Source organism: Leptodactylus fuscus, chromosome 5, assembly GCF_031893055.1.
Source record: "Leptodactylus fuscus isolate aLepFus1 chromosome 5, aLepFus1.hap2, whole genome shotgun sequence".
NCBI lineage: Eukaryota > Metazoa > Chordata > Amphibia > Anura > Leptodactylidae > Leptodactylus > Leptodactylus fuscus.
The window spans coordinates 108,643,655-108,670,313 of NC_134269.1; the positions used below are offsets into that span (position 1 = coordinate 108,643,655).

A 26,659-nucleotide genomic window follows, 5' to 3' on the forward strand; every position below is an offset into this window, starting at 1 on the left:
CAGAGGTCACTGATAACTCCGAGAGAAGAAGAGAAGTAGAAATAGGGGCTCAGACTGTCTGAAAGCGATAGCAATAATACACAGACAATACTGGGGAAGTGTAGCGTTAGAGCTAGAGAATAAGACTTAGGGTGGGTTCACACCAGCACCCAGTTTCCGCTTTGCGGATTTCCGTCTTCTGCTCAAGAAACTAGACAGGAGACCGAAAGCCAGCAGTCAGCTTTCAAACCCAGCCAGTCAAACCCAGTCAGTTTGCAAAGTGTCCGCCTGTGTGCGCTGGTGTGTGACCGGGCGCTGGTGTGAACCCACCCTGAGAGATAGAAGCTAGTCTATCTGTCACACTGTGAGTATCAGTTAAGTGATGTGCTAGTGTTAGGGCCCCTTCACACAGAGGATACGCTGGCTGACGTGTAAACGTTCCAAATCAGCAGCGTTTAAAACAGGTCCCATTGCTTTCTATGGGAGCCGGCATACGCGCGCTCCCCATAGAAATGAATGGGAAAAAGCAGCCCATTCATTTCTATGGGGAGCGCACGTATGCCGGCTCCCATAGCAAGCCATGGGACCTGTTTTAAACGCTGCTGATTCGCAACGTTTACACGTTCAAAATCAGCTAGCGTATCCTCCGTGTGAAGGGGCCCTTATTGTGTTATTGTGCTACAGAGTGAAATCATTCAACAGACAACATAATGTAAGACGATTGAAATTAAATGTACCACATTGTACTCATGTATTTGCCGTAGTTTCAATACTTTTTCCTTGCCAAACATCAAATACCTGTGAAACAGTGGTGTAATTACCGGGGTAGCAGGGATAGTGGCTGCCACAGGGCCCGGGACATCAGGGGCCCAGCGACAGCCGCTACCGCTGCATTTTTTTCCCCTTTACCAGGTAGAGTTACTCCAGCTGGTAACAGGCCCCATTTACTTACCAATCCTGGCGGTAAGTGATGCAGCGGGCCCCACAGACATCATTATTATACTCGGGGGTCTTTTTATGGCCTGGTCATGTGACATCCCAGATATAATTAAAGGGGTCTGAAAAGACCTCAGAGTATAATAGTTGTTCGTGGGTGTCCACAATGGGACATAATAATGTGTGCAGGGGCCACTATGGGTTATAATACTGTGTGCAGGGGAAACTATGGGGCATAATACTGTGTGCAGGGGCCACTATGGGGCATAATAGAGTGTGCAGAAATGCGGGGAGGGGGGGATGGGGTCGGTCGAGGTCTTCAGCGAGCATCGGTCAGAAGTGGCCCCATGTCAAAAGTTCGCCAGTCCTAGTTACACCTATGCTATGTAGTTTAATACGCTACTTCTGCACGTTATTTTTTACTTAAACAGGTACTGTAAAATTTGGCCCATTTTTTCCCAAAAAGCTAGTGAAATTTTAAAAACCCTACAAAATTCTATAGCGACAGCTGCCATCTGTTTATCTATAGTCATATCTGTTGGTGTCACTTTGTCATTACTAAGGCTGGGTGTGCGTAAGAGAGCTAGCAAGGTGTTAGAATCCTAGGACTCCAAAGTGTCATACACAACTTCTTAAAACTATTTATTTGCACTTCTGGCTCAGAATAAACCTTTTTGATCCAAATGGATGTACTGAGAAATTCGACAGATGGAAAGAAGGCTGACCAGATAAATGGATGGATTAGATAGATAGATAGATAGATAGATAGATAGATAGATAGATCGTTCATTCTCCAATATTACTAACAAAAGAAAGCTTTTTGACATTATAACATAATATTTTAACAAATTCAAAGAAGGTAAAACTAAAGCTGGAGAATAGGAGTACTAGCCACTGTGCTACAAAAAAAAAAAAAAAAAAAAAAAAAAAGCATATCAGCATGGCAGCCTGGTTTTATCTCCAGGTAGAAATGTAGTGCACTTTCATGCTCTTCACATAATTTCACCGCAAGAGTGGCTGCACAAATGTCTCAGCTGTATACTTTGGTTTTGAAAAATACTGCAATTATTGTGGCTATTAATATCCTGGCTATAACCTACCGTGACTCTGGGAACAAAGCCTGTTCTGTGGAACCAGATATGGTGTATAAGAAGGTCATATTTGATATGTGTCTAAAGTTTCAAAGTATGTGTAACTCCATTCCTGAGATTGCTGTGAAAGTATTCACAATTATCCATGATGGTTCCCCCTTCCAGCTAAACTGGGATTCTAACAAAGACAAAATGATAGCTGCTACTGCCAGCAGGCACCATTGCTAAAGAGAATGGCTGCAATTAAAACGAAAAAGCTTTTCCTTTGGTCATAGAAGAAAACAGTAAATCTTTGCTAAATCAATGAATATTTCCAGGGGCCCTTATCTAGTGATAACAATACTCAGCAAATATTTCAATGTTAAGCAGCTTTCGGGTGAGAAATATGTCAGTAAGATGGAGACAAGGACAGTGTAAGCATTACTATAATACCAGCATAACAATATAGCCATATAGGTCTTGGAATACCTAGAAAGGAAACACCAATCACAGCCGGGTGCAAATGTTGTCTTCAATAGGTTTCCAGCTGATTTGCTGTTTTCTATATAATGATGTTTAGCAGTAGGACTAATGATATTGATGAAAGCCGTGATTTCCATCCACTGTTTCCTGCCACATCCCTGTGTCACATATTGACAGATGAGGTTTCTAGAAACTTGTTGTAGAAAAGAGATTATTTATGGATGTTGTGTAACTGTACTATAATTGAAACAAATTATCTGTCATTCATGTTTTTTGACAAGTTTACATTTTATCTTGATTCTGTTGATATTTTTGACTACATGAATGTGTTAAGAAAAACTACACTGGGTAAATATTAGAATGGCAGCAGGTTCATCAAGACGTATCTGAAAATGAAAAAAGAAAAAAAAAAACAATATGGTCACCACTCATGCCGAGCGGTGAATAATATTCAGATAATGCTTTTATACATACACATAGGGTCCTTTGACAAGGGCTAATATGTGCATGGAATAAGTGTCTGTTAGGGGAAGATTGTTGGGTCCCCATACAATTTGCATCTTTGATGGTAACTGAGAGGGCATTCCATACCGCCCAGCCATGATGCTTAACTGTGAGGAATGCGTCCCCATCCTGAAAGTACTTGTCCATAGACACAGCTTAGCATCATGGCTGGGCAGTAAGGAACACCCCCTCTGACAGTACAGGGCTATGGACAGTACTATCAGGAAGGGCGTTCCTCACAGTCTGGCTAGACTGTGAGGAACACCCTTCTGACAGTGAAGAGCAATCGGTAATGGCACCAATATTTCCTGCCCTGGGGCATATGATGGGAAAGCCGACAGTGCACTGAATTCATCCCGAGGACATGAAAGGTCCTCTTTAAAGTCTCAAGGACATTGTCTAGTCCTTTTTTATTATTTCATTGCCATATTTTAAAAGCTATAACTTTTAATAATATTTAATAGCAGCTTTTCTTTGTATCACATTGGGAAACATTTAGCTTCTTGCTAATATTAAAGGGGCCCTAACATTGGGAAAAGTCATTTTTAACTAAGCACATACTTGAATAGCCTTTAGAAAGGCTATTCCACACATACCTTTTATATGTAAATCATCTAAGTAGTTTTTTTAATGAGTCCTTTTTTATTCATATGCTAATTCTCCTATGTGTACTTGTGAAAAGGGAGATGAGTCATCAGCAGCAGCAGCCTGTGCACACAGGAGAGAATAGTAGAGAGGGTACACAATGAGACTTCCAGAGTGCACAGTGGAGACTATATTGATAAAAACGGGCTCGTTCAAAAACTACTGAGGCAATTTACATACAAAAGGTACATGTGGAATAGCCTTTCTAAAGGCTATGCAATGATGTGCTTAGATCAAAATGACTTTTCCCAATGATAGAGCCCCTTTAACTGTTTTGGCATGGTCCCCATATACATAACATGTTTCTTTTATTCTGCCATGTAGTATGATTATAGCAGTACCAAGTTTATAGAGATTTTTATGTTTTACTAATTTTGTACAATGAGATTGCTTATTTGGCAAAAATAGTTTTAGGCCAAGGCCCCACAAGTTGGAAACACTACTACTTGCGGTGGAAATGGCATGGGAAAAATCATGGTGTTTTACAGTTACTGCAAAGTGGATGGGATTCTTGTGAATCCCATGCTCACTTTGCGGTAAAAACCTTGGTTCGGACTCACTGCGATTTCCAAAACCAGTGCTGCTTTGGAAATTACAGTATGTCAATTATATCTACGGAAATGCTGACAATTTCCCCCTAGATATAATTGAAACAGAAAGTCCATGGAGAAAAACTCCATGAACTTTCTGTTTAAAGCACTGCAGGAATAACCGCGATGCGTTGTCGCCACGTTTTTTCCCGCAGCGCGTGTCGTCCAGTGGGGCCTTAGCCTTAGTGTCACTGTGTTACCATATTCTGAGAGCCACAACTAATTTATTTTTCTATCATAGGAGCTGTGTGAAGGCTTGTGTTTTGTAGAATCACTTGTTGTTTTGTTGGTACTATTTTGGGTATATGTGACTTTTTAATAATCCTTTATACATTTTTTGGAGTAGCAATGTGTCAATAAAATAGCAATTTTGTTTTTTGCTATTCTTATAGCATTCACCAAGTGGGATAAATAATATTTTATATGGATTGTTAAAGATGCATCGATACCAAATATGGCTTTTTATTATTAATATTTTTCTGGTCCAAAAATAATTGGAAAAAGGGCTATTTATTTATTATTTAATACTTTACAGTATTTTATTTAATTTACATTTCTACTTTTTGCCAGTATGGGTGTTACAGCTAACATCCTCTCCCAATGGTGTTGGGTCAGCTCCTGAGTCGGTGCCATCTTCACGTAATAATACGTTAGTTTGTGGCAGCATACACACACCCCTGATATCACATTAATTGTTGTACAGAAGGGAAGGGAGTACCAATAAGCTGTTAGCTTGCTGAGAAAGCTATGTATTTAAAAAAAGATGGAGCCCTTAATAAATATCCATAAGCTAGATAAGATGGATCAAATGGGATAAAGAAAATTCCCTTCTAATAATGCAGAATATATATACAGTACTATGCAAAGACAGGTGTATAAAATTCAGTAGAGAAATTAAGAGTTCTTTCAAAAATAGAAGGGTTAAAGGCATTTTCCACTGTTCTGAGTAGCTAATACACAGAGAATAGAGCAGGAAACAGACAGCTCTGTCCTGTGTAGTGCAGGGACTACAGATCACCTTCCAGGTCTGCTTCCTGTTGTATTCTATGTGTATCAGTGGCTGAAAAAAGCTATTTAGTGAGGGTACTTTGTGTCAGACCTCACAGACTGGATATTAATGACCTATCTTTAGTACAGGTTATCAATATTTTTAGCCCTATAACCCCTTTAAGAACAGGATCCAACATTGTGGCAAGAAAACACAGTGTTTTACAGTACCTGCAAAGTGAATCAGACTCTGCTTAATCCCATCCACACAATGCAGAGTAAAATCTGCAGTAGAAATGCTGTGATTTCAAAAATGTAAGTGTTTTTGCAAATCTCAGCATGTCAAGTATACCTACAGAAACGCTAGCATTCTTCGTCTAGGTATAATAGAAGCAGAAATTCCACAGAGGGACTTAGCCTTAGCCAAATAGTTTATTTATGTCAATTAATAATTGCACAGTGAATGAACAAAAGAGAAAGCTAAATCTAATCATCTGCTTTAGAGCAGGAGTCCAGGAAGTGCTGATATGGCCCCTACAGAGCCTGGTCTAAGCATCATCAAGTCTGTCTGAGATTACATGAAGTGACTGAAGGAATTAAGCAAGCCTACATCTAGAGATCTGTGTTTAGTTCTCCATAGTGTCTCGAATAGTACTTTGACTTGATTGTTGTGACCGCTATACTATTGACCAAGCACAATGTGATACATTTATGTCTACGCCCGTGGGGCTCGAGATTTAATGTGTTTTATTGTATATTGTAAACAAAGGCACCATATTTATAAATCCAGTTCTAACCTCACTTCCTTTATTGACAAGCTATAAATTGGTCTAAAACTATGCTTAGTGATCTCTATTAACTTCCAGAGAATAAATGAGTGTCCTTTTAGCCTCTTATCGAACCGGCATAAATCAGTATACCACAACATGAAGTATTAGTAGATATGAAGTAGCATAGTATACTACCATATACCATACAATGGTAAAACATATGGGTGAAGGATATCATTACCTAGCATCTATCACAGGTCTCTGTCAAAATTATACATGGGCATTATGTAATATCCAAAAACCACTTGTCAATTCTGAATTCTGAAGAGGTACCCAGCAATGTTATTTTTGTGTATTTGTAGCGTGACCCCCCTTATACAGTCAACCACTGTGTTTAAAATGAAGACCCATGTGAAAATTGTATAGTTGGAAAGTTTACCATTTATTCATGGGCATTTGATTGCTGCTGCAGTTCAGCTATTTCTAAGATTTACTAAAATACAGTGTGTCCCATAGACATGAAATGTAACTTTTCGCCCAGTGTGTTTAAGTGACTGGAATGAATGTATCTGGATGAGCAGCAGCTTCTTATCATGCTGTGAGCTGTAGTAGCATCACAGCAAAAAAAATAAAAAGGAAGAAAGAAAATAAATGCGAAATAAAGAGTAAGCATTTGCCTTCCTGGGACCTGTGTAAAGCACAAAGAAAGACTCACATGATCGCAGCTGGTTTTGATGTGGTAATGAAGCATTGATCACAGGAATAAAAAGATGAAATGGCCTTTGCTCATTCATTATTTTTATCTCCTAGCTGTGGAAGACAGAAAATTGTTCATAGGCATGGTTTCGAAGAAGTGTAACGAGAACGATATCAGGGTGATGTTTTCTCCATTTGGTCAAATAGAAGAATGCAGAATCCTACGGGGACCTGATGGACTGAGTCGAGGTGAGTGTGCCGTCTGTAAAGACCCTTTCCTTAACAGCTAATTGGAGCAATATGTCACTGGCAGCAGATGTGCTGGGCCAGAGGTCACTCACGATTGCTTCCCATGCGATGTACTTACCCACATGAACTTTCCACAAAGATGGAAAGGAGTAATCACTTTTATTTGTAAAGTCAAAGAGGGTCTCTATGGAAAGCATGACTTAGTGAGTTATCTATTACAACGCAACGTGGATAAAGCAATTTATCTTCATTCACTTGTGTGTAAAACGATTGCAGCTCTTTAAAGGAGTATTTCCAAATGTAACACTCACAGCTGCCAGTGTTACCAGTAGAGCCTATTTTACAAGACATGTTAATTCATTCCTCTTCAAGCCATTCTGGGATTTGTAGCCTTTGATTCCAACATTTTAAATAAACCATCCCAGTCTGGGCCCAGCTGGTAGCCATGAGCATGTATGAAAAATATATTCCAAGCACCAGTTCCAGTCATTCCCTAATAATATTTCACTGAGCATTTGTTGTTTCAGAAATAGAGGCCTTATAAACAGAACAAATTACAATTGAACACATTACATAAAATGTAGCAGTACTCCTGATGAAATATATCATGAATATAGAGGTGTTCCCTGATGGCAGATGTTGGGGGAGAAAAGGATCAGGCAGTTCCTACAACTAGAGGTGTCTAACAGCGACTTACTCCATTCTTCTTATAGAGAACACAAGGACACCTGACTGAGCCAACTTTAATATAGAACTGAGTGTAATTCTTTTCCCAGCACAGATATATGTCTATATATTTCTATAATGCCCATAAATAGCTGTAGCAGTTGGGAAAATGGCTTAATAATTTCAGTTAAAGGGCCAAAGGTATCCATAGCCTCCAGTCATTTCTCGATCAGGTCTCTCATTTTGAACCCTTCCCTGAAAAACAGAAATTTTGAATCCAATTATTTGTTTCTGTGAACACTTTAAGTCATAATATTTCTAATATAAAGTGGCTATACGCTTTCTTAGTCTCTATTGTGTTGGCCACAACCATACAATACACCACAACTATAGTCTGGAAATCTTATGTGATCTCAGATATTTCTTTTATGTAGTGGTCACAATTTCATTGAGCACAACCTCTTTTGACAAGCAAATCATTGTTTGATCATGTATAATTATGTATTAATATTACTAGGCCTAATAACTAGTTATTAGTCTTAAGGATATTTAAACAATTACAATATGATAAATGTAATTGATATATAGAATCATTGTTATTCTTAATTGCTGGTTTTATGTTTGTAGAGGTAATGTGACAACATCTCCCAGTATATTACTGTATTTATGTGTATATATTTCTCACAGATCTGTCATATGACCATGTGAATATGGTGCCCTTTGGAAGCACGGCACATGAGAGTCACAGGTCTGTACTCCTAGCAGCTGAAAGATCACAAACAAATTTATGCCATTTTGGCTAACATAAGCAAAGAAATATGTTGTTATATGTCTAAGGGAAATGCAGCACCTATACAGCACCCTATAATCCCTGCAGAGACATCAGGGGTAGGTAAGGGGAGCTCCTTCTTATGAATACTGGTTTGACTGGGTTTTCTTGCAAAACTCCAGTTAGCCAAATGGCACAAATGTTTCTTGCGCCTTTTTTCCTACTAGGAATATGGACTCGTATTGCAGCATATTCAAATGACAGATCTTCTTATGTAAATAACGGGTGTTTTTTTTTGTTTTTTCTTTGCAAGTTTTAAAATGCTTTGTGTTTCATTTTACCATATTCAAGGTATTCTTGTTTGTATCCAAAGGCTAAAAGAAACAATAGAGATCTGATATTTCTTACAACTGTGTCTAGTTTAGGTAATCCCCTGTGAGTTTATAGTGTAACTAAACTTTTATTTTTTCAGGTGAATATTTGTAATATTTTTTATAAAAGAAAAGTTCCTGTTTCTTCACGAATTTGCTTTTTTCTGTAACTGATCAAATCCGCATTATAGAATGGTATAGAAAGGGAAGGAGATGAATAGGAGAGTTCCTCAAACAGAGAGACATTAGCAATATATAGAGAAAGTTCTTTTGCACAAGACAGCTGGGTTTTCAGGAACTGCTACCCAGCTGTCATTTAAAGAGGACCTTTCATGTTCTCATAAAAATGCAGTTTTATATACCGCTAGAAAGCCGACTTTGTGCTGAATTCAGTGCACTGTCAACTTACCCAGTATGGGTATGTGCTCCGGTGGTGGCAATACCGGTGCCCTGTCATAAGCACGTTTCTCATTGCTCAGTGTCATTGCTGGGCAGTGAGGAATGCACCCCCCCCCCTTCCTCAAACTATACTCTAATACAGGCTTGTATTGTCAGATGGGATGTTCCTTACCGCCCAGCGATAACACTGAGCTGTGAGGAATGCTCCCCTTCCCACTACAAGTCTATGCTAGAGTACTGTAAGAGGGGTGTTCCTTGCTGCCCAGCGATGATGTTGAGCTAACGCCCTTCTGAAAGTGGGGAGATATCAGTGCAGAAACTAATGACACCTATATCTCCATCAACGGGGCACATACCGGGAAAGCCAACAGTGGGCTGAAATCAGATTATTGTCAGCTTTCTAGTGGTATATAAAACCGCGCATTCATAAGCACATGATTGCTTTCTCCTTCTCCTCTTCTTCTCTTATAGTTCATTGTAGACTGATCTGCCTGGGTAAAGGAGGAAGAAATCAAATAAGTAAAGACAGGAGATATACTTAAAGACACAGGGACTTTTCTTTAGTGAAGTATATTGCAAAGCGTGTTCCCTTCACCTGCACTATTAAATTATGAAAAAATTAACAAAAGTTTACTCTCACTATAAAACATTACAAGAAATATCCGCCCTGTCCTGATCGTTTGGTGCAGTTTGTTGGTGTAAGTAAAATGTAAGAGCCTAGAACTCAGCACCCAGCTCACATAACTAGACTGGAAACAGATCTATTAGATTTACACCAATATAAATGATAGCACTTGTTTAGTAGGCTAGAGATGTTCTTAAGGTATGCCTCTGAATAAATTTGGTACATCTCATATAGATCAAATGACATTCTTGATAAGTTCCCTTCACTGTTTTTATTCAATGACATAGCAAAAGAGATTGTAAAAAAGGTCAAAAATTGAAACACGGAATAAATTACAAAGCTGCATGAGTTTTATTTATAAAACTTAAAAAGCCCTTTAAAGGGAGTCTGTCAGCAGGTATTATTATTTCATTCTTATACAAATTAGCTAAAAAGTGTCCCTAAAGCATTTCTTCTCCTGCCAGAGCTTCTCTCTCTCAATTCTAGATAACTGCCCCCAGATTGTCACCAAGCTCAATCACCCTTGATGCACTGACATATTCCACTGTCTGCAGTCAGGTGAAGTTATCCATAGTGGAGATTGAGGCCCTCGCAAGAGAAGAAACACCCATATAGCTATTTTCTGTTAATTGGCATGAGAATTAAACTTTGATTTTTAATGAAAAATGAGCTGCAATGCAGAATAAGAAAGGTATCTTTGGAAAGTGTAGAAGCTACCCTGCAAGGTTCTGTCAGTAGTTTGATACAACATTTTCTGTTGACAGACTCCATTTAAGGCTTTTTTTTTTTTTTTTTTTGCCAAAGCCAAGAGTGAATTTAGCAGTAGAGAGAAATATAAGTGCTTTCAATATATATTCCATTCCTGTTGAAGCTACTCTTGGCTTTGGCAAAAAAAAAAAAAAACACAGCAAAATCTGCAACTATAAAAGCAGCTTATCTGCAAAATGGGGTCTCAGACTAAAGGGGTTGTCCAGTTTCAGAGAAATCTTGAGAAAGAAATGTTTTGTTTGTATACTGAAAACTTATACAGTATTCCAATATACTTTCTGTACCAATTCCTCATGATTTCACAGTCCATGGGCATGTGATGGACATACAGATGCATGGCTCTTACCAGGCAGATGTCTGATTACTGTGCTATGGCTGTAATGGGCTGTACCTGTATGTTCATCACATGATCAAGAACTGTAAAAACCATGAGGGATTGATGCAGAAGGTATTTTGGAAAAGTTTAGAATTATTCATATTGCGAACAATAACATTTCTCTCTCAATATTTGTCTATAACTGGATATCCCCTTTAACCACTTCCGGACCGCCCATAGACTTTATATGTCCGGGAAGTGGTTGCCTTGTTCTGACAGGACGTACCGGTACGTCCAATCAGAACACAGCAGCTGCACGGAGATCATGCAGTTGCTGATACTGGGAGTCGTATGTAACTTCAGCCAGAGCTCCCAGAGAGAAGGCAGGGAAGGTTTATTCCCTTCCCTCCCTTCTCGATTGCTGTGTACAGAGCGCTCAATGAGCGCTGTATACACAGCTATGCGCGCCGCCATGATGGGGCTGCCCTCTGACTCGGCGGTTACAGGATCCACCGGTGTCAGTGTGTTACAAGAGCTGCTGGGTCCCAAATCTCAACCACACCTTGCAGCAAAAATCCACATGGCGAACATGCTGCAATTTCTAAACCGTCGCCGTTTTGGAAATTGCAGCAGGTCAATTACACCTACAGAAATGCCAGCAGTTTCCCTAAAGATATAGTGGAGGCAGAAAGTCTCCTGAGGAAACCTCTGCAAACTTTCTGTTAAAAGCGCTGTGGGTTTTTCCTGCAGCACTTTTTTGCTGTGGCCTGCTATGTGGGGCTTTAGCCTAAGGGCGGGTTCACACCTGCTCCCAGTCTCCGCTTTTGGGTTTCCATCTTCTGCCGAGAGAAACTGGACAGCAATCCGTTTTCAAATCCATTCACTTGAATGGGTTTGCAAAGTGACCGCCCGTGAGTGTCTTGTGCCTCTCCGGGGTGAAACCGGTTCTTTTTAACAGGATACAAAGTCCTTCATGTCCGACTTTGTGTCTGTTTAAAAAAAAACTGCTTTGCCGCAGGCGGTCACTTTGCTCCGGTTTGAAAATTGACCACCGAGTTTCCGTCTGCTGTCCAGTTTCTCTCGGCAGAAGATGGAAACTCGAAAGTGGAGACTGGAGACTTTATTAGCCCAGATTACTGGATGGCTACATCTAAAGTATAGGGACTTATTTCTGGTTGTGTAAAATGAGCTTGTATTTGTATATTATTAAATAAAATTCACAAGCTCCCAACTCCTTTGGCTTTATTCTATAGTCCATTGTGAATAGCCATATAAAGCCATATTATCTACCACAGACATCAAAAGAAACACCTACAGTAACTCCCAAGACTAAAACAAGAATCAGAGTTGTTATATATATGTCAATTCATTAGGACTGCTTCCACTGACTTACTATTGTGTCCTCTATGAGTTACCAAATGGGGTAAACAAGATCTTTTTAATACATTTAAAAATAGCATAAAATAAAAGCCTAAAAATCCTAATCACAATTGAGTATTTTTGATGATGGGTTTATGATCATTCCTGGTGGTTCCATTTTTTACTCCATGTTCATGGTTTATGCATTTACTAACAATACTTGAACTATACTTGAAGTGTGCAGTTGATTGCAGTTTCTCTGCAAATTGTGTTATCTCGGAAAATCTCTACAAATATGTCTGATTGGCTGCAACATAAATCATAAAAGATGAAGCTTGATGGAAGTGGCTGTATTATGTGGTTAGAACTGATTATTGGCCAGTTTCTAGTGCACTGCAAGGAAAGCTGCTTAAGATAAGATATTTCTCTGTATGCATTCTGCACACATACACTTTTATGTGCAGTGACATAACAAAGGTGCGCTACAAGGAAGAGGATCTCAGGAATGCATGTAACAGCAAAATTGATTGTGATCCTTAGCATCTGTTCTAGAGCTTGTTTAGCACAATCCTTCACAGAGTAGATCATGTTGACTGTGCATGGAGAAACCTTTAATTGGACCAACCTAATAGTTCAGAGATGAAGAACAGAGCTTTTAAATCCCTATAGACTTCTCCTTTCATTTGTGGATTACACAGATAAAATGAAAACAATATGGACACATTTTTCATTTTCCCCTGAGAGGATCAGTTCCAGGCACACTGAGCAATTTGCTGGAATGCAAGATGACTAGCATCCAAGGAGTAAGAAGAAAATAAGAAAAATACATTAATTCTACTGACATCTACATTGTGAAAACTATAATGGGCTTTGTTAACTAAGTTGTATTTCAATGTAAGAAATATTTCTGAAATCTTCACCCTGTGCTTTGTGTTGCCATAGACAAAGAAAAAGTAATACAGTATATGAGGAACATTTAAATGTTAACATTCATGCCAACTGTGGTCATACAAGGCCTATTAACAAATACTATAATATAGGGTATTTCCCTTACTGTCTACATATGGTTTTAGAATACATACTAGCAGCCAATAATTTGTGTATATGTCTCCTTCATAGTCTGCATGCACTGGCTATTAGCAGGGAGTATATGCATACATATAATATCTTCCCTGACGTGCCAAATTAATACTACTGTGCAGCACCAGCCCCAAACATCACTTGTATTAGCATAATTCCCCAACCTTCCCCTCCTCTAATGGCAGGGCCAACCCCCAACTTTCTACTTAAATTCCATTGGTAGCAGAGACAGTAGATAAAATAATCATCCTACATGTCTATGATGTCTCTACCTCTGGATGAGCACATTCACCCTGAGATTTCATCTGAACTGCTCCCAGGAGAAGGACCTGTGTGCCCCAATGCCATAAAAGGTCTAGAAATGGAGGCTACACTGATAATGTAAGGCATATTACTTTAGGGTCATTGCTTTGTACCCAAGCTGACATGGAAAAGGACCCAAGCCTCACTAGCCAATATGCCAGACCATTGAGAAGCACTGCTGTAGACACAGGGATGGAGAATTATGATATTAGTCTGCTAGAAGCCATTATGACCTGTTTCTAGTAATTTTATACCAAAGTACAAGCACAATTACAACATTTTTGTCTATTATATACCGTATTGTGCAAAAGTATTAAGCAAGTATAGGAGAAATGCTGCAAAGTAATAATTTCAAAAATAGAAGTTTTCATAGTTTATTTATGTTAACAAAATGCAAAGTGAATGAAATAAGATCATACAGTGTTGGCCAAAAGTATTGGCCCCTCTGCAATTCTGTCAGAAATACTCAGTTTCTTCCAGAAAATGATTGCAAGCACAAACTCTTTGGTATTAATATCTTCATTTATTTTACTTGCAATGATAAAATACAAAAGAGAGTGAAAAAAAAGTCAAATCATTGACCATTTTACACAAAACTCCAAAAATGGGCCGGACAAAAGTATTGTTACCCTCAGCCTAATACTTGGTAGTTCAACCTTTAGACAAAATAACTGCGAACAGCCGCTTCCGGTAACCATCAATGAGTCTCTTGCAATGCTCTGCTGGAATTTTAGACCATTCTTCTTTGACAAACTGCTCCAGGTCCCTGAGATGTGAAGGGGGCCTTCTCCAAACTGCCATCAAGAGATCTCTCCACAGGTGTTCTATGGGATTCAGGTCTGGACTCATTGATGGCCACTTTAGAAGTCTCCAGTGCTTTCTCTCAAACCATTTTTTAGTACTTTTTGAAGTGTGTTTTGGGTCATTGTCCTGCTGGAAGACCCATGACCTCTGAGGGAGACCCAGCTTTATCACACTGGGCCCTACATTATGCTGCAAAATGTGTTGGTAGTCTTCAGACTTCATAATGCCATGCACACGGTCAAGCAGTCCAGTGCCAGAGGCAGCAAAGCAACCCCAAAACATCAGGGAACCTCTGCTTCTTCTCCGATGGAAGGTCATATCAGATATTAATCAGATTTAGATTTCTCTTTTGCTCATTCACTTTGCATTTTATTAACTGTCAGATTAGAAATAAACTATTAATACTCTTACTTTTGAAAGCGTTCTTACGTACTTTGCAGCATTTCCGTACCCCTGCCTAAAAGTTTTGCACAATATACAAATATACATATGTGTACAATGGCATTAAAATGTGAACATGTGTTCTGTAAGATTTTCTTACAATGTGCAGTACCCAATGTACTGTACTGTATACTAGGTATTGTACAAGTCAGTCTTTGCCCCCCCCCCCACACACACACACACACACACACACACACACTGTGATTATGTGTAAGACCACCCCTCTGCTGTTGCTGAATGCCAATTCACAAACTTTCCATTGGAAAAAGAATAACATTTTAATAGCAAGGATATTTCACACTGAGCACATGAAAAAGAAAGAAGATATGGAGTGACCTTTCTAACATGTTGGGCAGGACCACAAGTTCTGATGTAGGCTTGAATTGAATAGGAAACTAACAATTACCTGCATTGTAATGCAGACTCAATCATTTCTGGCATTTTCATAAATTGGTAAAAAATCAGTACTACATAATTACCTTCCATTTCTCTATACATGCAGCGAGGCTGTGAAATTTAGAGATGGTACTTTATAGCGAGCTGTCTGAAATCTTAAATGCTAAAAAGAAAATGCCTCTATGCTATTTGAAATGACATGTATTATTGCCTGTATAATTAGAGAGTAGGCACAATAACAAAGTTTTATTTCACAACATGGCATATTCGGAGAGGGGCTAATTCCTACATGTGCACTAGATGAACTTTGAAATTATATAATCATGCACACCATTCCCCTCACATTAAAGGCGGTATGTATTCATTTTCCAAAATGCTTTGTGAAAGAACGTTCAGGCATAGGTTGGAGTCAAAATGACTTTGTATTTTCATTCCTCATTATGTGGAGGGATTTGTGGTCCACACTCTATAGTATAGCCTAAATATTCACTGCACAAATATTTCACATATTTAACCACTTTTAATATGAAAACTACCTAATGGCTACTAGTCAAGACAAGTGAATTCTTGACCATAATATCAAGGATTTAGTGAGAGTCTATTGCAGGTCATACACAAAAGATAGCTGTCACTTGACAGCCATCTCATCCACTTTCCTCATCTATATGCACACTCCACTAAGCAGTGCATGTATACTTTATACGTAAAGGTGAGAAGGATGCAGCCAGATCCCTGACCCCACTGCTTATTGTCCTCACAATCAAAGGATCTAGCTCCTCTGCTCTTGGGGGGAGATAAGGAGTCAGTGGAAAGTCAGAATTTACTCTACACCTGTCAAGTTGTTTCCATTCTTCAGGTCCAGCAGAGAATCGGAAGAATGGAACAAACAGATCGGTTTAACGGCAAATACAAACAGAACACAAATCCCAATTGGCTATTATGGGGTCCATCAGGTGCTGTCCTTTTTGACTGAAATCGTTGGACAAAAATGTCAGGTTTGCAGAACTCAATCTAGAATCCAGCGATTCTAGATTGGATCTGCATCAAAGTCTCCAACACAGATGTGAACACAGCCTTACCCATATACACCTGAAGTGTTTATGCAGCTTTTCTGTTTTCTTTTCACACAGTACACCAAACAAACCCATTTATATAGTCAGATCTGGCATCTGTGTATGTAATCTCTAGCTCCCTCTAGGTTCATACTAGCATCACCTTTCTGTTGTTCTGGTCTGTCACTGTAATAGCAGTTACACATGTCTCCCAGTGGATCCCATTGACTGTAATGTAGTCCATTGGGTGTCCATTGCTTTAAAACCAAAACCAGCGGAGGAAAAAGCCCACTGTGCAGGAATTTTTTTGTCCACTGCTTTCAGGTGGACATTATGGATACTCCAGAGCAGATGTGAACTAAGCCTTAACAAAAACAAAGGGCAGATGATCACGTGACTTCAGACATGTAGTCTGCAACCATGGCAATGGATAGATCTACATAGGAGATACACACACAAAACATTAGAAGGTTTCTAATCAAGACTATATTGAAGAGGTGGTTAATTTTTTAATTTAGATTCACTGGGTGAATTAAGACATGCAGAAGTTTACCACACTTTAAATATTTTTTCTAAAATGATATTTAGCAGACATGAAACTATGAAAAGAACATAGCCATTACATATTACATGCAATAGATCCTGCACAGGGTTTACTGTAAAACCTGTGTATTAACTACAGTTTCATCACTAAAACAAGCAAAACAAAATATTTTGCATTTTCAAGGCATTATTTATTCATCTTTTTGACATTTATGTGGTGTTATATATGCAATAATGACCTTTATTTCTAATTAAATCTCTCTATGGATATATAGAGTGCTGAGTGACTGTTAAGTACAGCTTGAAACTGATTATGACAACTTATCAAAGCTTAGTGCTTGCTATCAATTTCTAATGCTTATCACAGACATAAAACATGACCTTACTCACTACAGAGTTAACACCTATAAATATGTAATCTTCTCATTTACTTACTCTTTAATGTGAGTCATGATATCTTTTTTATCCCAGAGACTAGTGTTAGAAGGTTTGGTACAGTTTTAAATATTTAGTCATTGCTGCACCTTCTAAAGCAGTGGTGCCCAAACTCTCTGAAGGTACGACCCATTTTTGGATGAGAATCTTGCCAGGGACCCTCTTCTGCCATACTTGCATTTGAAAAATAAATGTCCCTAACTATATATTGCCTCTGTGTAGCCCCCACCCAGTATATATAATGTTCCCTAGTGCTCCTCACACAGTGCAGTGCCCCACACAATATAAAATGTTTCACAGCTCCTCTACACAATATAATGCTCCAAATGGCCCCATACAGTATACTACTCCATACTGATTGTACTGTGTATAATGCTTCACAGTGTCTCCACACAGTATAATGCCCCACAGTGGGCTCACACAGTATAATGCTTCACAGTGCCTCCACTTCGCATATTGATCCACAGTGTTTCCATATATTATAATGCTCTACAGTGCCTCCACACAATATAATGCTTCATGGTGTCTCCACACAGTATAATACTCCACAGTGGCCACACACAGTATAATGCACCACAGTGGGCCCACACAGTATAATGCTTCACAGTGCCTCCACTTCGCATATTGATCCACAGTGTCTCCATATATTATAATGCTCTACAGTGCCTTCACACAATATAATGCTTCATTGTGTTTCCACACAGTATAATACTCCACAGTGGCCACACACAGTATAATGCTCCACAGTAGCCTCACACCATATAATGCTCCAAAGTGGACCCATGCAGTATAATGCTCCGCAGTAGCCTCCCATGATATAATGCTCTACAGTGGCTCACATGAAATAAAATATTCCACAGTGTTTCCAAACAATATAATGCTCCACAGTGCAGTTTCAGAAGTTTCCTGGGCTGGTGCAATTAGAAGCTGATGCGGTATATATATAATACCCCCTCACCCCCATCCTGAAACAGATTATCAGCTAATTTAATTTCTCTATTTTGGCTGCTTGACCATGTATGTATTTGATTGCTGTACTGACCCTTGGCTTATTCTTTGGATATCACTTTTGCCTGCTGATTCTGCCTTTGATGTACTCATTTGGATTTGACCCATGGATTTCTACTAGATATCTCTTTTGTCTCCTGATTCTGCCTCTGACATCTTCTCCTGGTTTTGACCATAGTTTGATAAGTCAATTGTAGGTTCTGGTTTTGGTTTCAGTTTGCAGTGCATTTATTATATGTACAGGTTACTGTTTGGTGACAATTCAGACTGTCAGATTCTGTAAAAGTCCATCTGACCTCGCATCCAGCTCTGGTGAAGGCATCTGTGGGTCTGTCTTGGCTCGCAGAGCTGTGCTGATTTTAAATAGCTGGTTCTAATGCTCACTGTCATCAGCCAGCTCCCACTTTTGCTTTTGTTTGACCTTGCATCTGAACCCTAACAGACTACGGTGGCCCCACACAGTATAAAATCCTTCACAGTGGCCCCATAGTATGTAGCTCCACAGTGCCTACCACATTATAATGCCCCAAAGCGGCAGCCACAATGTAATGATTCACAATGACAGATACAGTATAATGCTCCCCAGTGGCCCCATACAGTGCACTGCTCCACAGTGGTCCCCACAGTATAATGCTCCACAGTGGCCCCATACAGTGCACTGCTCCACAGTGGCCCCATATAGTATACTGCTCCACAGTGGTCCCCACAGTATAATGCTCCACAGTGTCCCCATACAGTGTAATACTCTACAGTGGCATTATACAGTATAATATGCTCACCACACTGTATAATGCTTGAGAAATGCCCCCGACAGTATAATACTCCACAGTGGCCATCCACAGTATAATTCTCTACATTAGCCCTACACAGTATAATTCTCTATAGTGGCTCCACACAATATAATGCTTTGGGCAGCTTCATTAGTAGAGATGACCGAACCCAATGAGATTCATTTTGATGAATATTCCTCAGCCCCCCCCCCCCATGTTCATTTCAGTGAATTATTGTACTTTGGGGTCTCCTTAGTGATGACCCAGGGGAAGTCAGAATATACTTGACATATCTTCTCTTAGGACTATACGCAAAGATATGTCTTCTGATGTATCACATCTGCCTTTAGATATTCTGTCTATATCCTCTTTAAAAGGGTTGTCCAGGGAGTATTTATTCACTTACCTGGACCCAAGGATGCTTTTGATCACCCTGAGGGTTGCTCCATCCACTGGTAATTAATTACCAGTGAGATCAGAGATGGGGTGGGCGGAGTGACCCGGGGAAGCCAAACACTGTTACAGTTTTTTAAAAAGTTACAAAAAAACATAATGCAACATAGAATTAAAAATATTTGTACTGATTACAAATTTATGGTCACAGTAATAATGTAATGTAATGTAAAGATGTTATAGTAATATCTTTATGACTACTCAATATCAAGCCAATATTATTCTAAGAAGTCCACAGATAGTGCCGTGAAGGTTACTTTTTCATATCCTGGTCTCTTCCTTTAGTATAGGAGTCCAGTATATTTTGATGACTTGTATTAGTAGGCAAAAGAGAATTAACATTTAAAAATAACAACAAAAGAGAGCAAATGGTATCACCATACCTGTAAAAATCTTAACTATTTAAATAGTTTATTATTGGTCCCTTTCCCAAAAAAGGAGTAAAAAGTGATCAAAATATGATCAAGTATGTACCACAAAATGGTACCAATAAAAACTACAGATCACTCTGCAGTCCCCACATAGTTCCATTGGTGTAAAGATGAAAAAGTTATCGGTTTCCAGTTATGGTGACCATAAACAAATTTCTGTATTAGATAGACTTTAGATAGGGTTTCCCATAAGTAATGGCGTATTTCTACGATGAGCCTGTCCTTTGCACCCCCCACTGCTTCTACTAATAAAGAGGATGAATCAGGGCAGTGGTGCCCCCATCCTCTTGCTGTGGAGGGAACTGCAGCTTTCTTCTTGGCCCACTTTGGAATGGGTTGTAGTTGGAGACCTGTGCAGAGAAAAAAAACTGGAAGAAATGCAGCACTGTACCAACTAGTTTGTCATCTCTTTCCTGCTCAGTTAGAATGAGTTAGGAGACATGTCATCCCGTAGTGTTATTATATATATATATATATATATATATATATATATATATATATATATATATATATATATATGATCTACAATGATGATAAATTCAAATGACATTACCTCTGACTCTTATATATTGCAGTGAAATTGTCATGTGAGGGACATTTAAGCAACAGATTACTTTGATACTCCGGCTAAAACAATATAATCAATCCTTTCATCATATTTAAAGCCTTCAAAACAGTTTTCTATCCAACAACAGACCTACTTGAACAGCAATTATGAGATTTTCAGCTGGAATTTGGGAGGCGCTATGTATTTCATTTGACGCTAAAAGGAATACTGATTGATCTGTAAATTAAAAAGACGTACACTTTTGAAAGGCCTTGCGTGTTCTCTCCGTGGTATAAAAAGCATCTTTATTGTTCGGCTAACACTTTGACTTTTTTCAAGAACAGCTAATTGCAACGTCTCCGTGTAACTTCTCTCCAGTTTGCTGCTGCTGAAGATTGTGGTAAATGCATAAACTGTGCCTTATTGATTTTTGTTGACATTTTACATGCCTCTTATACATTCTTAACCTCTGTTTAGTAATTGCTAGTACGGAACACACTCATGGATAATAAGATCAAATTAGGTAACTAAAAGGATTCCTTGGCAACTAAGTGCTATGTTACTCAAGAATGCGGTATGTGCATATACCACTATAAGATAATGATCTTCACATTCAAATCAGTAGCTAGGAAATGGAACCTCTAAGTGCCATATCTTGCATTAAATAAAAGCACCTGCCTGGTCTGTTAAACTGACAGAAATACTTTATTCAGCTTATAACACTTATTTACTTGATTTCTAAAATATTGCTTCAATGGCAGAATGTTTTAGAAGAATTTTTTTTATTGGCTAGGGATTAAAGTGGTTGTCCGACAGCAAAAAATAACCCAAACAATTACTATGGTGTACAAATGCTAAAGGAAACAATGTATGTATAGTCTTTAATTTTCTGAACTTCATCCTGATATCAGTCCCTATTGTGCAGCCCCTGAAGTCTTCCTTCATTTATAAGTGAAGGCATTCCAACACAGGCTGAGAGCTTCCTCCTCCTCCCTGTATGGCAGTGATGTAATGAAGGGGGTTGTCTGTCTTATTTCATCAGGTAAGTCAATCTCCTTCTCTGTATCTGCATAAGCTCTGATGGAAACAGGGCTGGCTTAGCTAATAAAATGAAGCAGACAGCAGCCATCTTCTCTAAATCAATGACAAACAGGAAGGCGGAGGACACTTTTTCACTCACAGCTTATAGGAGAAACTTCACTTCCAACACTAAGAAAGGAGCAGGATTTTTCTTATTTTGTAAACCACAGAAAACTGCCTTGGACAACCTATGGGTGCGACATAAGATAATCCTTTAATAGTCCCACCATGGGGAAATATAGTATTCAACATGTGCAGTTGCACACAGGCCCAGTAGGTCAGGGGGTGCCGTGACCTTAAAGCGGAACCTTTAGCACCAACAACAACTCCAATTCTTTGAATTCTGTTCCACTGATCCCAGACTAGTGGTATTTTTTTTTCTATCCCCCACTGTTCTCAAGGTATCAGTGCAGTTACAATCTGTGCCTGATATGATAACTAGGTTCTGTATTGTCAAGTGGGTGGTCTCAGATAGAAATTCTGTGCTGTCTGACACTGTCTGATCACCAGCAGATAGAGCTCTAAGTTTTGTCCTTTTGTCTGCTCTGGCCTATGACCACTCACTTGATGGTAGAGAGACTAATTATCATATCAGATGTCAAAACTAGCTGCACTGATTGCTTTGGAATGGTAGGGGGCTAGAGAAGAAATTCTTACTGTGCAGTGGAGTGAATAAGTGGGGCTATACCTGTTTAAGGTTCTAAAGATCTGAAATTGGTGGAGATGGTGAAGGCTCTCTTTAACAACAGCTTTTTACTGTCAATTAGATTGGATTTAAATCCCTAGGTTATTGAACTTCATGGCTAGTAGTAATGGTTGTTGGTGGATAGAGAACCATTAAGCACTATGATGGGATAGTTCATGTTCTTGGCTACTCTTTATCTCTTCTCTTCAGTGTGACTGACAGCAAATAGAGTTGTCTGTTATCTCATCAAAGTGTGCGTAGCTGCTGAGCCCTGCTAAGAACTAGCACAGTGCTTGATCAATGCCCCTGTTATCTGTGTATGTAAATCCAGAGATAACTGTGCAATTTATATGCTGCTATCCCAAGTCCACACTCCAACTTGTCACTGAAACCATAAAGTGAAGGGAGGAGGAGACAAAAAGAGCATTAGATGGGAAAACTCCTTTAAGGACTGGAATATTAATAGTTACAGCGATGAAAAGAAGCTTAAAGCTTTATGATGAGTTTTGTCACAAGTGAATGCAGATACATACACCTGCCCACCATAGTTTTCAATTTAATATGCTGCTATGGATTTTCTCTACATAATTTAAGTTCTCAAAAATTTTCTAAATATAATATGGTGCATATTTATATATTCTGAAAATAGTAATGAGTCACAGAATATACTGCAGTCAGATTCATAAAAACTGGAAATATGTGTTCTAGTAATTATAGGGAATGGTATTCAAACTCTGCAAGAGCTCAGTTATACATTTTCATAATTCTATATTGACATGCTCACTATTAATTATACTATGATGACAAAGTATAGAAGATACATCAACCATAATAAAGATGTACGCTCTAAAATAGGGAACAAACGGTATAATGGTACCAGAGAATGAAATATATGAACAGCAATGCTAATATATATATATATATATATATATATATATATATATATATATATAATTGTAAAAATGTATAACCTGGTCTTCAGTTTTGCTTGTCATACATTCTCAGTCTCTCAACCCAGATCTTCTAGCGCATGGGCAGGAAAGTGATTCCTGCTATTGTGCAGATCAGCCCCATGAATTTGTGCACTAGAAGCAGCTTCTTCTTGCTGTATTGTTAGGTTGACTTAATACTCAACAAATGTGACAACTGTAACATAGAACCTAAAAATAATATATCATGAGTAGAAAAAAGGAGTGGGAGAGGAACAGTATAGTGCAGATCACAGTGAGTCGAGACAGTGGGGGAATTTATCAACCCCTATATGTCAATTTTCTCATTTATGTAGGTTGGTAATATTGTGGTGCATCTATGAATCAAGGCCCTTTCTTGCACCAAATTTGAAACACATTCCCTGTTCTGCTTCCTTCCCACCACTTTCGGTTAACGTTGGCTGACTCGGGTGGGGGGGTATCAATGCTTTGGATCAACAGAAAAATGGTGTGAGTTATGATACAGTGCCTTGCGAAATTATTCGGCCCCCTTGAACTTTTCAACATTTTGACACATTTCAGACTTCAAACATAAAGATATAAAGTTTTAATTTGGGGGGGAAGAATAAACAACAAGTGGGGTACAATTGTGAAGTGGACTAAAATTTATTGGATATTTTAAACTTTTTTAACAAATAAAAAACTGAAAAGTGGGGCGTGCAATATTATTCGGCCTCTTTACTTTCAGTGCAGAAAACTCACTCCAGAAGTTCAGTGAGGATCTCTGAATGTTGTGCTAAATGACTGATGATGATAAATACAGGTAGAATGCACCTGTGTGTAACCAAGTCGCCGTATAAATGCATCTGCTCTTTGATAGTCTCAGGGTTCTGTATGAAGTGCAGAGAGCATCATGAAGACCAAGGAACACACCAGGCAATTCCAAAATACTGTTGTGGAGAAGTTTAAAGCCGGATTTGGATACAAAAAGATTTCCCAAGCTTTAAACATCCCAAGGAGCACTGTGCAAGCAATCATATTGAAATGAAAGGAGCACCCTACTACTGCAAATCTACGAAGACCTGGCAGCCCCTCTAAACTTTCATCTCAAACAAGGAGAAGACTGATCAGAGATGCAGTTGGAAGGCCCAGGATCACTCTGGATGAACTGCAGATCTATAGCTGAGGTGGGAGAGTATGTCCATAAGACAACAATCAGTCATACACTGCACAAATCTGGCTTTTATGGAAGAATGACAAGAAGAAAGCCATTTCTCAAAGATATCCATAAAAAGTCTTATTTAAAGTTTGCCACAAGCCACCTGGGAGACACACCAAACATTTGGAAGAAGGTGCTCTGGTCAGATGAAACCAAAATCCAACTTTTTGGCCACAATGCAAAACAATATGTTTGGCATAAATGCAACATAGCTCATTACCCTGAACACACCATCCCCACTGTCAAACAGGGTGGTGGCAGCATCATGGTTTGGGCCTGCTTTTCTTCAGCAGGGACAGGAAAGATGATTAAAATTGATGGGAAGATGGATGGAGCCAAATACAGGACCATTCTGAAAGAAAACCTGTTGGAGTCTGCAAAAGACCTGAGACTGGGATGGAGATTCATCTTCAAAAAAGACAATGATCCAAAACATAAAGTAAAATCTACAATGGAATGGTTCATAAATAAAGGTGTTAGAATGGCCAAGTCAAAGTCCAGACCTGAATCCAATCGAGAATCTGTGTAAAGAGCTGAAAACTGCTGTTCACAAACGCTCTCCATCCAACCTCACTGAGCTCCAGCTGTTTTGCAAGGAAGAATGGGCAAGAATTTCAAGGTCTCTCAAGGTGCAAAACTGATAGAGACATACCCCAAGTGACTTGCAGCTGTAATTGCAGCAAAAGGTGGTGCAATAAAGTATTAACGCAAGGGAGCCGAATAATTTTGCACGCTCAATTTTTCAGTTTTTATTTGTTCCACTTCACAATTGTGTCCCACTTTTTTTTGATTCTTCCCCCCAAAATTAAAATTTTATACCTTTATGTTTGAAGCCTGAAATTTGGCAAAAGGTTGAAAGGTTCAAGGGGGCCGAATACTTTCGCAAGGCACTGTATCATAACTCACACCATTTTTCTGATGTAAATTATACCCAAATTAGCTGTCAGTTCCTAACTAGTGTAGAACCCATTAGGGCACATGGGCAGGCATCTAATTTATGAAAACTTAGTCTTAATAAATTATCCCCAATTAATATTTTTATGTTTGAAAAAACAATAATGCATTCAATACAATGATAATTTAAGAACAGTTTAAGAAAGTTTTGTTTGCATCCTAAGCGCTCACTTGGTCATCTATAGGAGTTGTATGTACAGTATCCTTCATCATGGAGCTGTGCAACACAAGATTGGCCCAGAATTTTTAAATATGTCATGTTAAAGCAATTTGTACACCTACAATTTTATATTTAGTTCCATGCATATATTGTAGTGCCTTTTTCTTATACATACGGTACACTTTCATTTATTTTTTATATTATTTCCTTTTCATTGTTGACAAAATTTATAAGTCGACAATATCATCAGCTGTGCACAGGGGATGTGGAGAAGCAAAATTAACCATGCATTTTTCCTATTATTTTATATTTTTTAGCCATCTAATTGATTTGGCCCTTCCTATGAATCCTTTAGTCGCTGGATCATCTAGGAAATAAATAAATAAATAATTGTTCCATTGTCTTTAGCGGCTACTGGGGCAGCTGATAAACGCTCAATGCCAAGAACAGGATTTTGTGCATTAGCTTCAAAATGACAATATGCTGGAACCACTCAGTGTTTAGATTTGCTTCATTTGGAAATCTTTTAAGTAGTAATAATAATGTTTTGAGGAAATTGAGTGGAACACTAAATTATTCTCTGAAACCCGAGTTCAAACTGTGCAAGGCTAAAGAAGCTGAAAATCAATGCACTTTTAAAGTCATTAGAGAGCAAGAGTCAAACATGTCTGTGTTGCTCTGGCGAAGCTTTTAGTGAGCCATAGTATTATTACAAAATCAGCCAGAATCTGCATTAATTTCACAGTCTTTTTCTTCAAGATACCCAAGGGTGCTTGATGAATAAAATGGAAATTTCAAAAGGCAGTGTTTTTATTAGTTAAGGGGGCAATGAGCCTTGAAAGTGCTGCATTTGACCCACACAGTAGCCAGTACTGGCATGAGTAGCGCTAAGGGATTATGTATTCTAGGCGTCAGAATCCTTCATTTGAAGGTGTTCGCACAAATAAAAACTGAAGTCAGTGAAGGCTAATTTAAAATGTATAAACAAATATTAAAACAAGTACAGTTCATTAACTGCGTTACTTGTTTCTCATCTTTCAATATCCTTAAATCTCACTGCACAAATCTATTGGATAGGTTGCTGAAGAGCACGAGAGATTTGCATTATTTAAGATGACCACCCAGTTGCTTTTTTACATAAAATAGCGTTAATATGGCTGCCATGCTGGGTGATTGCCTTTGCTGCA

At 38.7% G+C, this 26,659-nt stretch overlaps 1 protein-coding gene across 21 annotated transcripts in view; it reads left to right on the forward strand.

The window, feature by feature from the left end:
- CELF2 (CUGBP Elav-like family member 2) overlaps positions 1-26,659 on the forward strand; it is a 432,202-nt gene that overhangs the window by 328,697 nt on the left and 76,846 nt on the right. For all 21 annotated transcript variants that reach the window (XM_075273992.1, XM_075273993.1, XM_075273997.1 and 18 more), the window contains exon 5: positions 6,775-6,909. In XM_075273992.1, the coding sequence (XP_075130093.1) occupies positions 6,775-6,909 (135 nt within the window). The remainder of the gene's footprint in view (positions 1-6,774; positions 6,910-26,659) is intronic.